Source organism: Sceloporus occidentalis, unplaced genomic scaffold (assembly GCF_023333645.1).
Source record: "Sceloporus occidentalis isolate IW3139 unplaced genomic scaffold, rSceOcc1.0.p SCAF_4, whole genome shotgun sequence".
Lineage (NCBI taxonomy): Eukaryota > Metazoa > Chordata > Lepidosauria > Squamata > Phrynosomatidae > Sceloporus > Sceloporus occidentalis.
The window spans coordinates 66,455,435-66,469,598 of NW_028316984.1; the positions used below are offsets into that span (position 1 = coordinate 66,455,435).

Here is a 14,164-nt window from a genome sequence, read left to right on the forward strand (position 1 = left end):
GTAGTGAAGGACTCACTCAGGTGGAGAGAGCTGAAGGGGCTAAGGGCAGCCAGGTGGTAGAGGATGAGGGGGAGGGGAGAGAAGACCCAGGGGTGGAGCCGGTGGGAGGGGAAGAAAAAGCCCTGGAGGGTATAAAAGAGAAAGGGTCAAGGCGTGTGGGGAGGAATGGAGGTTGTGGAAGAGCTGGTCGGGCAGCCGTGGCCGAGCAAGGGAAAGGACAGGCGAGAAGGAGCCCCAGGAGGGACGGTGTCCCAGTGTCCCTGCAGAGAAGGCCACCTGGTCAGAGACGGGGACCCCAGGAGGAGGTATGGCTGAGGAACCCCAGGGAAGAAAGGGACTTTGCCTACTCGGACACCGAGGAATGGTCCACGAGGGGCCTTCAAGACTTGGAGGATGAATGGTGGGATCCCAAGAGGGAGCATTGGGAGATGGGCCTGACACTAAAGGAGAGGGAAAAGGCTGAGATAGGGCCCCTAGAGAAGTATCTAAGGGGCTGTAGGGCCGAAGGGTGTAACACCGAACTCGTGGGCCCCACCGCGGAGGGAGAAGGACTGGAGGAGTAGCCACCGCCACGAGTCGGACCAACAGCCCAGCGTTCAGTTTGGACTTTTGGGTCTGAGGTTTTGTTTTGTGTTTGCCTAGGGGTTAAGGAACTGTTCCTATTAAAGGTTATTGTTTCTGCCACATGGGCTGTGTAAGTTTGTTGTGCACGTGGAGGAGGCTAGAGAGGAGGAGCCTACAACTCCGCATTATACAGCCCGCGGCGCCAGCCCCGCCCACAGCAAGATATAAATGAAATAAAATAAATAAATAAATAAATTTATACTGTAGTCTGAGAAAATCCAAAAATGGTGAGTGAAATGAGTCTCTAAGACCTTGGGTACATTTTGGCTCTCTTTGTACCTTGTCAGTTTCTTAGTGGTTTCCTACTATGAAAAGAAAACATGATAAGATTCAGCCTTTCATAGTCTTCTTCTACCTCTGTTGTTTTGTGGCTATTAAGAGGAGATCTTTATTTGATATTAAGCTGACCACTCTTCCCCAAGTTGTCTGGACAATGGAAGCTATGGCTTATAAATTATGCTTATGAAAACCCTCCAGCTATACTGAGATACTGTGGTTTTGTTCAGTCTCAGCGAAGCAGTGTCCAGAGCTGTATACAGGCATGTTTCAGTTAACAAAGCAGATATCTTCCTGAGCATTTACTACTCTAACAGAAAATTTGGTACCAGCAGCAAAAAGAACATGGAAAGAACAGGGATAGGTTCTTACATATAAAAAATAAGAGCACATCAATATCTTTCAACACTTTTTTTTTATCCATACTAACAATATGCATACGTGAAATGAAGCAACAAAGTCAAGTAAGCCTTGCCCAAGTAAACAAACACATTTGGACCTTCTTGAGACTACTGAGGCTTTTTCCAAAATGCCTCTGGGGATTATTTTTTTCTTTCACAAATCCTCACTTTTTTATAATTTCCATTTTGGTGGCCAAACTTACTATTTTTATCTTTTTGGCCTCTTTCTGCCTGTTCTGCTTTTTATACATGCTCAATAAGCGGTTCTAGAAACAGCTGCTATTTACATTGACTGTTGCAGGGCAGCCAACAAAGCTATGGTAGGGTTGATTAGAGCAGAATCCCATTCTTTCCCAGATCAAGCATTTTTGCATTGTTTACTGCAGACACCCTGCTTTACCTGACAATGAAAGTATCTGTTTCTGTCCTCCCTCACTCTCTTTCCAACGCCAATGCTTCTAAAGAACTAGCTAGACAGACAAGGAGGAAAGAGGGACATTGGGAAGGTGTAAAAAGACTTTGTAAAAAGGAGCTTCATTGGTAGAGGTTTTTATTTATACTATTTGATGCTTAGGAAACTTAGCATTTACTATAGAATTCGTTTGAACAATTATTATTTAACATAATCCTGTTCTCTGTTTGAATTGCAGGGAGATGGCTGGGTTTATTATAATCCCCTTTGGAAAAGAATGCCTGCCATACAAAATCAAGAAGTGGACACAAATTAGGTGGCATTTGATCAACATTAATCTTCACTTTTGTCTAATTCCTGCAACTTCCAAAATGCTGTATCTCATTTAAGGATCCTTTGGGATTTTTATATAATTGCACAAAACTAAGTAAGCATAAAGGCATAAAACTGCTAGGGCACTTTAAAGTTGCAGAAAAACTAAAGGTAAGAGAAAGTGAACCTTGCCAGATACGTTCCCCCTTCCCTCCCCCACAAAAAATATTTTATAGCAGTCAAGAACTGTATATTGTGTTCTTTCTAAGCACACCCTGCTGCAAAAGCTGCCTAAGGTGTTTTTAAAAAACAAAACAAAAATGAAAACTCCTCCTAGCAGCAGTGGTGTTTGCAGCTGCTGTGCTTTTTTACCCAAGTGGATTTACCTCTGGAGTAATACCTGAACAGTGTTTCAGAATGAGAATCACTCATTACTGAACTCCTCAGTGCCCATGTAAAAGGGGGGGAACCGCCTTTTGCTGCTCTGAATTACCCTCACTGGAAACATTGAAGAGGAAGCTTTTGATAACTTTGACCTTGGAATCAGTGTTATGAAATGTCTGGATCAGGACTTCATGCTTTCTAAAAACTATTCTTCAGAGGCAATATGTGCATGGCTGTGGACAATGCGGGATTCATATAAGCCACATCTTTTTTTTTTTTTTTAATTCTAACATAGATTGTTCACTTTGGGGTTTTTCCTATCTCTGAAAGGGTTCCTTGGAGAGGAAGATGAGTGTGAGACTCAAATTCAGAGTAATTTTTAGCTACAGATTTTCACCCCAGCCTCATTTCCTTAATGAATTGTTCATGATTGCTTCATGTTGTAAATACTGCAAAGATGCTCTCTTTTTCAAAAGACCAAGGCCTAGACCGGAATGATGCAAACTTTCTAAAAAGTTGTATTAATTTTCTTTAACTCTTTGCTCACCTTCTCCTTGAATCATCTCTGAGATAGAGTCAGTGTTATAGGCTGCCCAGGCAAGTAATCCCATTTGTCTTCACTGTATATTCAAAGTCAAACACCTGTGCGTGCCCATTGAGTACAAAGACTGTCACTTTGATTTTTCTATAGAACCTGAAAAGGCTTGTTTTTTGCTATGAGACTGCATACATAGCCAGATGCAATCTGATATCAGCAAGTCACATTCAGGTAAAAATGTTCTTTGATTTTTATGATACCAATATTTTATGGAAGTCTAAGAATTGCTGGCAATTAAGAATATTACTGATTTCTGGTTTTCATTCTTGTTATTACTACAAGCTACCTTAATTTTTCTAAGAGTGGTGCCTTACTCTGTTTCTTCTGATGTAGTCTTCCAATCACTGTATATATCATAATCTGTCAATTTCTGGTTCTTGTTAACAGTGAGAACCTCTTCCTACCATCATGAAAGCTTATGAATTCTGTGTGTGTGCTGGTCAAGTGTTTTGATTTTTTTTCCCCTTCCATATTAGGGGACGTATCCGAATGCATCCTAGAGTGATTAAATAACCCTAACTCGTTTTACACAAAGGCTAAAAAGTGTGCAAAGAAAGAAGCTGGGGTTTTTATGCACAAATGTTGAAATATCCTTGTACCTTTTTTTTTCTTTTGCTGTGAAATGCACTGAAATCTTATTGCAAATAGTGTATAATTCCATGTGTGAGAAATGGGAAAGGGAGGAAATAAAGCTACCAAATGGAACTCCTTGTTTTGTCTGCTTTCATAAGAATCAGGTGATATACGCTGATGGTTGGTCCATAGATTATGGAAACTGACTTTCTAGCTCACACTCAATTGACTTTAGGTGTCCTGACAATCACTCATCATCCCTTTGTTCATAAAATTCTCCTTTTCTTTCTGTGGTTGGCTAGATTTTTTAAAAAATAATTGATCAAATTTTTCCTTCACAGATTGCTTGCAGAGCTTTGCTAGTAGGATACAATTATCTTGTGAAATAATTAGCAAGATTACAATGTATATGTATGTTACAATCAGGGCTACGGGGGGAGGAAACAAAATAAGGGCATTGCCCCCTCCCCCTGAATAAAAATCTCCCCATAGGTTTATTCTTCAATTCCCAGATTTCTACCACTGAAGTCACTGAAACTTCAGTTGAGCATGTAGAAGAAATACAGCTAAAGTGTCCAAAGAAAAGGGACGGACAGTTACCAAAGGATTGTGGACACAACAAATATAAGAGTTCTGGGTGTGAATGATTTTCAGTTTCTCACTTTTCTCTGAAATGCTAGAAATATGGAGACTGAAGGGAATTTTTTTTGGAAGGGAATTCTTATTTTAGGAGCAAAATGAGCCCTCCCATAGCTGCACTGCCAGTAGTTACAGTTGCGTTAAACAACCCATTCAAAATAAGACTGACTTCTAGTGCCAGTTGTAAAACGAGGTAGACATTTGTCTGCTTTACCATCTACCAGTGCAGTAGATTGTGAGTTTTAAAAGACCCTTTGTAGTTCAATGTGAAAAAAGCATTTGTACTACAAATAAGTCACATTGGTTTCAGTGGGACTGCATTCCAGGTGTACAGCATGTTACAGGACCCAGAGAGTCCATGCTTGTGCCTAAAGCATTTGCAACTCCTTGCCCTGTCTCATATTGATGAAACAAATTGGACCCTACCATCCAGTGGTTTAGGGATGGGAATCATCCTTCTCTCAAGATGTTCTTGAACTGCAGTTTCCAGCATTCTTCCCCATCGGAGGTGTGCTGAAAACTCCTGGAAGCTTATCTGCATCCCTTTGGAGTCTGACCTTACAGTATGCTCTAGAGACGTAGAGAGAACTTCTTACAGGACAGGTAAGACACACTCTTCTTGTGGTTAGATAAAATGTGGGTTCTGGCTGGGATGGAGAAAATACCCCGTCTATTAAAAATTAAAGAAAGAAGGTTGCAGAAGACACTTCAGGAATGGGTTTTGTTTCCTACCCTTTGAAACCCAGTATTATATTGATAATGCTTTCTTTTATCACACTGAGTGATGTACATGCTGTTCAAAATATTTAAGTTTATAGTAAAGAAATTTTTATTTTACAGTATTTTTTTTAAAAAAAGAACAAGTCGTTTCAGCTTTTACCTGATTTGACATATCTATTCTCTTTTTGTGTTAGCCAGTGATAGTTAGGATTGAGACTATGCCTTTCCCTGCATAATGAATGAACATTTAAGATACTTATTAATAGCTAATTTTTAAAAGAAAAATGTAAAGTCGAAGGCTTTCATGGCCGGCATCCATAGTTTTTTGGGGTTTTTAGGGCTGTGTGCCAGCCACAGATGCTGGCGAAACGTCAGAAAGAAACTCTGCTAGAACATGGCCACATAGCCCGAAAAACCCACAAAAAACTACAAAAGAAAAATGCTCTTAAGTATGGATGACTTACAACTAACGTGGCAAGAGTGGACATTTAACTCACACAATTCAACTTTTCCTTCCCCTTCTCCCCATTGTAGTCACCCACCCTCATTCCTCATGTGTTCTGGACATTTTCCCAACCTATGGGATCAGACAGAAGGGCATATGGGACTTCAGGAAGAGGAGAATTCACTCCCTTTCTCCATTCCATTGACAGAAGTTGCTTCATCAATGAAAGTACACTCATTAGATTTTACCTAGTAATTTTACATTTAAAGTAAGTACAAAATGATTTATATACTGTGCTAAACATAACAATACTATAACGGACTGGCCTTTCGTATAGTATATAGAAAGGGTCCTGCATTGAGGACACAGAGTGTAACTTCACATTCATGGAACTAGGTCACAGTTGTGCATTAGTGAATTGTACTACTCTGCAACTGAGCATGCAAAGCAATGTGAAATGCACATCTGCAATACATAGTGTACATGTACAGAGATACTGCATGTGTAACTTGGGGACTGGACAGATTTTTGCTCCTAATGGAGACCGCAGCAACCTCCGGGAGGCTTTAAAAAAACATCCTCCTCGGCGAGTTCTTTTTAGACTGCACATGGGGTGCCGTTGCCGCGCTTGTGCACCATGATGTGGCACTGTTTGAGCATTGCGCCACACAGATGTCATCATGGTGCACCCCAAATGGACAGGTGTACACCATGATGGTGGCCAGGGTGAGTGGTAGGGTTGCTGAACATGTAAACACTCAGCCCCCATGCACCCCTAGTTTGGGCCCAGGCTGGCACTTCCTCCAACTGAATATAGACTTCTACAACAGAGAAAAATACCCAGACACTTCTGTAAGGGAATTTCGGCATGTATGAGTCACAACAAAATGTCAACCAGATTCATATTTTAATTCCTTCAGGAATCTAAATGGTGGGATATTGAGTAGTTTTGTCTAGCAGTCTGCCCATGGACACACTTATTCTTTTTATTCTTCAGTCACTAGTGATGTTCCTGTCTCTATTCTGATTTTCTTCTGTTGGACAACCAATTTTGCTTGTATCATTGCCAATGCTGTTGTTGTTGAGGATATCATCACAATCTGTTTCTGCCATCAGATTAAGCCGTTCTGCCACACAGTGTGCTGTGAGTCTAGCTTCAGGGTCATGATCCCAGCTTTCTGTAATGGTGTCACAGAAAAAATGCATTCCCTGCAGTAAGCAAGACAGATGTCAGGTTAGCAAACTGGAGCCAGAGGAAAGTAAAGTAATTTGGCATCAAAATAAGGAACATGTAAGATTCTCTTGCTTCCGACTTTGACCTTTATTCTCCCTGATTGTAAATATTGTCCAGTTCTCAAGGAAAGGAAAATTTTATATCTAGAATTTTCAATTTATTAATGACCTAGTAAGATAGCTTTTGGCTTAGTGTAATATTTCTTTGAGGTGGTATAATTACAAATGATACTATTGCCTAATTTAATGTATTAGTATAAATCTTGATTTCTTACAAGTGCATTTCCAAAATGATAGCAATTAAGGAAGTATTAGAGTGATTAAAATACTACTTGATCTCACAATTGCCAAGAGATGTCAATGGCACTACCCTTCTGCTGTGGTGGGAGTGTGTGCTTGTGTGAGGCACCTGCTGGTAGGATGTCCCATGTCAGACAGGCTTTTGCTGAGGAGCTAGACTAAATGTGCCAAAAAGCTACAGGACAGCAGCAGTAGTGGAGGGTGATATTGATGGAAGATCAGTGGCACTGTGCTAATGCTTCTTATTGCACAGAGGAAGGCAATGGTACACCATTCCTGAAGTCTTTTACCACGAAAACCCAATGATGAAAAAAATCCAAATTGAAACAAGAGATAGTGCCAGAAGATGAAACCACCTGAGTTGGATGGCACTCAACAAACTACTGGGAAAGAGCTGAGAACAACTATGAGTAGCATTGTGAATAATGTCACAACTGGACTCAAGCCGAAAGGACGTTCAGCTGTTGATGTGCTAAGAGGTGGAAAGAAAGTCTGAAGCTGCATAACACATATTATAGGAACGTGAAATTGAGAAGCATGAATCAGAGAAGCTAGACATACTAATAAGAAATGGAACATATAAACATAACAATACTTGAGGTGAGTGCACTAAAGTGCACAGGAATGAAACCTTTCATTTAAAACCTTGTTTTACTCAAGAAATGAAAATCTAAGAAGAAATGGGGTGTCATTAATAGTAAGGAGAGATATAGCATAAGCAGTCAAAGGATATAATGCAAATTCTGACCAAATAATATGACATGTTTATGCTCCAACTACAAAGGCATAAAAAGAAGAAACTGAAAGATTGCATACTGATGTTGACACTAAAAAAAATAGAGTAATGCTGAAGAACACTAAACCAACCATTATACTGAAATACAACCTGAAGACCATCCCTGTGGAATTTAAAGATAATGTAAACCAGGGGTAGGGAACCTGCGGCCCGCGGGCCTGAGGCGGCCCGGCGAGGCCTTGGGACCGGCCCCAGCCCGGTCCTGCCGCCAGGGCCTTTGGCCTCTCATGCGCAGGGCAATTGTCTATAGAATCTCAGAAACATGCATTTATATTAACATTTCTTAAAAAATCAGCAAATTTTTTCGCGTGTCCTCCACTTTTTTAAAAAAAAGTGTCCACCATTTGAAAATTTTGTCCTACATTTGTCCCGGTTTATTTATTTATTTAAATTTTTTAAAAAATTATTTAATTGTTTATTTTTTGGCTTCAGCCCCCCAGTTGTCTGAGGGACAGCAACCCGGCCCCCGGCTCAAAAAGGTTGCCTACCCCTGATGTAGACAATAAATTTGTACTGTCTTCTGACTGAGCCAGAACTCTGGACTGGAGCCAGAGACCTTGTCATGGAAGAATGCAGCCAGAAATAAAGAGAAGCCTCAATAGATGACAGGTGATACTCTTCAAGCAGTTAAGGACAGACAAGAAGCAAACAAATAAAAATAAGACTCAGAACCCTGAATGCAACTGTTCAGCAAGAAATGCTAGATGTCCAAGCTGAGTTCAGGAAAGGAAAAGGCACTAGAGATCATATTGAAAACATATTTTGGATAATGAAGTGCGTTAAAGGATTTCAGAAGAAAATCAGCCTGTGGTTTATAGATTATAATAAAGCCTTTGATAATCTAGATCATGAAGAACTACGGATTGTTTTTAGCTTGGTGTGCCACATTTGATTCTCTTGATGTGTAATCTGTACTCAGGACAAAAGGCTATCCTCAAGGCAAAATACAGTAGAGTCTCAGTTATCCGACCTTCGGTTATCCGACGTTTTGGATGGCGCGCTCACAAAAAAGCATGGAACATTGGATAAGCCATTGGGGACAAAAGTCCTTCGCCTTGCCTCCCCTCACCCCTCCCTCCCTTTCTCTTCCCTTCCCTTTCCTCCCTCGTCCCCTGATTACCTCCCCTGCTTGGGCCAGGCCTCTCCTCGGGGGCTTCATTTTCCTCAGGCTGAAGGGAGTCCGCAGACTCCCTTCGGCCTCAGGAAAACAAAGCCCCCGAGGAGACACCTGGGGCTCTCATCTGCGGCCGCCAAATCCTCTCCTTCCCTGCCTCTTCCCTTTCCCTCAAAGGGCTCCAAAGAGCCCTTTGGGGGAAAGGGGCAGTGCGGGAAGCGGAGGACCAGGCGCATGCTCAGGCCTCTTCATCCCTGCCTCCCTTTCCTCTTCCCCAAAGGACTCCAGAATTCCCTTCAGAAAAGGTGGATAGACAAGGAGAGAGGGGAGCTACAGTTTGAAAAGAACAACAAAACACAAGAAGATTTGGCTGTTGACCACAGAATCCCCAAATCAAACATTAGAATTTATAGTTCTGTTACTTCCAGATTCAATTTAGGAATGTTCTTTGGAGCTTTGCAGAGCTGTACTATGTCCTCCAAAATACTTGGAGGACACATGATTGCCTACCCTGTATATATCTTTAACTCCAAGAATTAGCCTGAAGTCTAACAGTATACGTGTGCATTAAAGTATATCCATTTACAGTCCAGAATGGATTATATTATTCATGTCAACATTTCACTGCTCATAGAATCGTGCAATTGCGCTGCATTATTCCACCCTGTGCATCATATTTTACTTACCTACAACCACCTAGCTCAGGGGTTCCCAACCTGGGGGTCGCTTGACCCTTTCTTGGGGGTCGCCAGGTTGGGATTCCGCCTGCCTCCCCCTCTTCCCTGTGGGTGCTGGCGCTAGCGCCGGCAACCGCGAAGAGAAGGGGCTGGGGCCTCCTCTCCCCTTCTCCTCACGGGTGCCATCGAAGGCACCCACTAGAAGAAGGGGACAGGGCCGGGGCCTCCTCCTCTTCCCTTCTCCTCATGGGTGCCACCAAAGGCACCCGCGAGGAGAAGGGGACAGGGACAGGGGCGCCGCTTCCTCTTCACTTCTCGCGGGTGCCAGGCACCCGCAGTTAAAGGGGACAAGCACAGGGCTGCAAGCCCCAGCGGCCTTTGCGGCCAGAAGTCCCGCCCCTTCTCTGCTGGTGGCCTCCCTGATTGGTTGGGAGTCCAGGAAGGGGCAGGACTTCCAGCTGCAAGGCCGCTGGGGCTTGTAGGTGGTCGAAAGTCCCACCCCTTCATGGCCTCCCAACCAATCAGGGAGGCCGTGGGCGGGACTTTTGCCCACAATGAGGGTCACGGCCCAACAAAGGTTGGGAACTGCTGACCTAGCTAGTCCCTCTGCAAAAACAGCAGACTCTTGGTCATAGAATCACAGATTTGGAATTGACCTCATGGGCCAATGGGTCCAGCCCCCTGCTCAGTGCCCCTGCTACTAATCACTACATTGTCATCAAGATACTTGGAGACAGACTCCTATATAATAATAGAAAAAATAATTTTCTCTATGTCTCCGACTGATGCAGTGATCGGGGATGGTGTCTCTCCTCTCGTGGCCTGTCTGGAGTCAGTAATGGGCTGGATGAGGGAAAACCGACTCAAGCTGAATCCAGAGAAAACGGAGGTACTTGTGATAGGTTCCCCTGGTCCAGGAATGGTGGTAGTTCCACCTGTCCTGAACGGGGTCACGCTCCCTGTGAAGGACTCTGTGCGCAGTCTGGGGGTGTTTCTTGACTCGTCGCTTCACCTGACTGCTCAGGTGAATGCGACGGTCAAGAACACCTGTTATCAGCTTCGGCTTATTCGCCAGCTGCGCCCATACCTGGCCCAGAGGGACCTTGAAACGGTAGTACATGCTCTGGTAACCTCGAGATTGGATTTCTGCAACGCACTCTACATGGGGCAACCCTTATACCAAACCTGGAAGCTACAAATGGTACAGAATATGGCAGCCAGGCTGGTCACAGGAACTTCCAGGGCCAGCCATATTACACCGGTGCTTAAAGATCTGCATTGGCTGCCTATTCGCTTCCGGGCACAATATAAGGTGTTGGTGATGACCTATAAAGCCCTAAATGGCTTGGGCCCAGGATACCTGAAGGACCGCCTCTCCCCGTACATTCCGTCCCGCACCCTCAGAATATCTGGGCAGCAACTACTTAAGGTGCCAGGGGCTAGGTTGACCTCCACCGCGAGGAAGACATTTTCCATCGCCGCCCCGGCCCTTTGGAACACGCTGCCCACAGAGCTCCGCTCGGCCACCTCCCTGGCCCAATTTAGAAAGGACCTAAAAACCTTTCTATTTCAGCTTGCATTCCCCGATTAAAGTCCAGTGGGCCTCCCTTCCTCTTCTGTGGCAAAGAGGACTGGCTAACGGGGGTTTTATTCTGTTTGTGTGTAATTGTTTTTAACCCTGATGTATATGTTGTTTGATATTTTGCTGTCAACCGCCCTGATCTATGGAAGGGCGGTATAAAAATAAAAATTTTATTATTATTATTTATTATATAATCCATTCTAAATTTTTCTTTATGTTGCGTTCAGGCTGACTGGCCTATAGTTTTCTGGATCATCTTCTTGTTATTCTTCTTCTTTCTCTGCTGCTGCTGCTTCTTTTTGTCTTTTTTGACAAGGAGGATGATGTTTGTTCAGCTCCAGTCTTCTGGCACCTCACCCATACTCCAGTATTTCGCAAAAGTAGTGGCAAGTGGTTTTGCAAATAAGCCAGCAAATTTCTTCCGTACTCTAGGATGCATTTCATCTGGTCCTGCAGATCTGAACTTATGACAACTTATCAGTCTTCATTTGCAACCCAGATTCTTAACCAAGGTATCTGCTGATGCATGGAAGCACACAGTCTTCTTTTTGGAGAAAAAAACTGGTATTGAGTAATTCTGCATTTCTACTGTAATCTCTTATCATTTTACAGTCCTTGCTGAGCAGTGGTTCCACCATTTCCTTCATCACTTTCTTGCTTTGAACATATTGGGGGGGGGACCCATTTTGTTGCTTCCTTAGCCAGTCTCAGCTCATTTTGAGCTTTAACTTTCCTTACACTATTCCTGCAAGCTTGGGCTGCACATCTGTAATGGTGATTTCAGTATCACAATGGCATAATTCAAAGACATACATATTAGGCTGGAATATCTATATGCAAAGGGATATTGTAGCATCTTTGAGACTGAAAGAAAGAATGAAGGAAGTTGGTAGCATAAGATGGCATCAGATGAAGTGGACTTTGTCTGCAAAAGCTTATGCTACCAATTTCTCTCAATCTCAAAGGTGCTACAAAATTCCTTTGCACTATGGCATAAATTCTGGTAGACTAGGATCCAGTTTATCTGATGTGTGATGTGTTATGCTGAGTTGGCAGATACATATACAGGTAAGATGGCTGGGTCACAGGGAATTGTGATCACTGAGGATAGGAGATAAATGAAAAATGTACAGACAGAGATGCTTAGATAGATGTAGGGTCATTTACAGTGATCCTTTCCAGGATTTTGTGTTATCAGCAGTGGTCACTCTAATGATTCAGCATTAAATTTCAGCTTTCAGGAATTATCAGGGATCTTTTGCAGCAACAACAAACCTTCTGGAATTTCCTCGCAAGAGGCCCTGCTAACCCCTCTGCTCCTGCATTTTGATTAAAATATTCCCAAACCTACCATCTGTGTTCATGACAGGAGTTCATATTTTGTTTTAATAAGTACATGGTTTACATTGTGTCTTTTAACACTGTAACAATAAAACAAGTCCATATTAAAAACAGAAATAAAATACCAATGAAAACTGCAGAGGGTAGAACAGCAAAGGAAGCTGAAGGAGAAATATTTTTAAAAGGTGTGTTTGTATATGTGGAGGAAGGATGAGTCATTGATGATCTAGTCTAGAATAACGTGGCTATTGGCTTTGTTATTGTACTCCGATGGGCCAGCAGCCCCCTCATTGGCAGTGGAAACGCCTGCCACAATTGCTGTTCCAAGGGTAATGGGAGAATTTGGAGGAAAGACTGAGCAAGGCGTTGGTTCTGCAGGATCAAAGGTGCCCCAAAATGGCTATGCCTGCAAACAGGGTTGAAGACTGTACCAGAACTAGAACTGGAGTTGTTAATTTCTTTTTTTTTTTTTTTTTTTTTTTGCTTTGTGATAACTAAAGTAGAGTGTTATATCATAAACTACTATGCAGAGGAAGAGCCAGTGTGGTGTAGAGATTTGACTGATGGACTGTTGACTCTGGAGGCCAGGACTTGACTCCCTGCTTAGCCGTGGAAACCCACTGGCTGATCTTGGGCAAGTTACACACTTACTCTGTCTTAAAGGAAGGCAAAAGCAAAGCTGCCCTGAATAAACCTTGCCAAGAAAACCCTGTGATAGGCTCACCTTAACATTTCCATAAACTACTTGCATGCACACAGGAAGAGCTATGCAAGGGAGAGAGAAACAAAGTAAGGATGAGACTGGATTTGCAGCTGCATTGCTTCTCTAAGTATTAAATGACAAAGGATGGTTAAAGTCATGAAATCCCCATTTGCACACCTCGCATCAGGCTCACTCTTACAGCCTGGTATATCAAGGCAATGCTTACATTCATACCACTGCAAACAGTTTTACAGCCTATCGTAAACAAATAACTTTTATCTGTAATGATATTATGACAGGTGCAGGCCACTTTCCAGAGGGGTCACAACAACTTACTGATGAGCAGCACTGTCAGTTCAGTTCCTGCCACCAACAGAATTAAGTGACAATGTTGTTGAGACCTTTTAGTGTTGGGAGCTTCCCATACCACAGAGCCCCAACATACACCATCTTGTTCCCTTCCCCTTCCCCTGATGGCACCGATTTTTGGTTCTGTAGTTCTATAAACAGCGGGAGCTGCAAAAGCTGATCCCCTGGGGGTTGCATGCTGCCCTCCCCCTGCATTTTGGCTTACCTGATGCACCAGCCAGTTACTTGGTATCTCAGGACGCCCTCGACCATGCAATACAATATCTCTCATGACTTCCATGCATGGTTGTTCCCGGATCTTTGCTCCAAATGGTAGCTCATAATTCTTAACCTCTATAAGAAAGCAGTGTAGGTATACATCAGAGGCAAAATACATACTCATTGTCTACTGCTTGGCTGAATAGATAATGAAACAGCAGAAGAAAGTTGTGAATACAAAGCAGAATAAGACCCAACATAAAAACCATCATGGACAAAAGCAGCAGTATCAAAAGGATGTGGTGGAATCACAGCCTCATCATTGTCATTAGTATTTGCTTCTGAGTTAATATTGTCTAATTTAAATCCTGCTTATCCCAGTGCTAACTCTACCTAGATATGGTGGGAACTGAATGTGGGACCTTTTTATTTCAAATGTCTACTATATCACTGAGCCTAGAGCCTTT

The 14,164-nt window shown here is 42.8% G+C and overlaps 2 protein-coding genes across 3 annotated transcripts in view; one reads left to right on the forward strand and one right to left on the reverse strand.

Annotated features, from left to right (window-relative positions):
- The window catches only part of LOC149313945 (oxysterol-binding protein-related protein 11-like), a 67,830-nt gene extending 64,118 nt beyond the window's left edge, over positions 1-3,712 (forward strand). For both annotated transcript variants that reach the window (XM_089520201.1, XM_089520202.1), the window contains exon 13: positions 1,952-3,712. In XM_089520201.1, the coding sequence (XP_089376327.1) occupies positions 1,952-2,029 (78 nt within the window). In that variant the 3' untranslated portion in view covers positions 2,030-3,712. The remainder of the gene's footprint in view (positions 1-1,951) is intronic.
- Positions 3,713-6,274: 2,562 nt separating this feature from the next.
- The window catches only part of LOC149313946 (TGF-beta receptor type-2-like), a 54,150-nt gene continuing 46,260 nt past the window's right edge, over positions 6,275-14,164 (reverse strand). Inside the window, exons 7-8 of the mRNA XM_089523333.1 lie at positions 13,705-13,832; positions 6,275-6,593 (exon numbers count right to left, since the gene is read on the reverse strand). Coding sequence (XP_089379459.1) covers positions 6,378-6,593; positions 13,705-13,832 — 344 coding nt within the window. The 3' untranslated portion in view covers positions 6,275-6,377. The remainder of the gene's footprint in view (positions 6,594-13,704; positions 13,833-14,164) is intronic.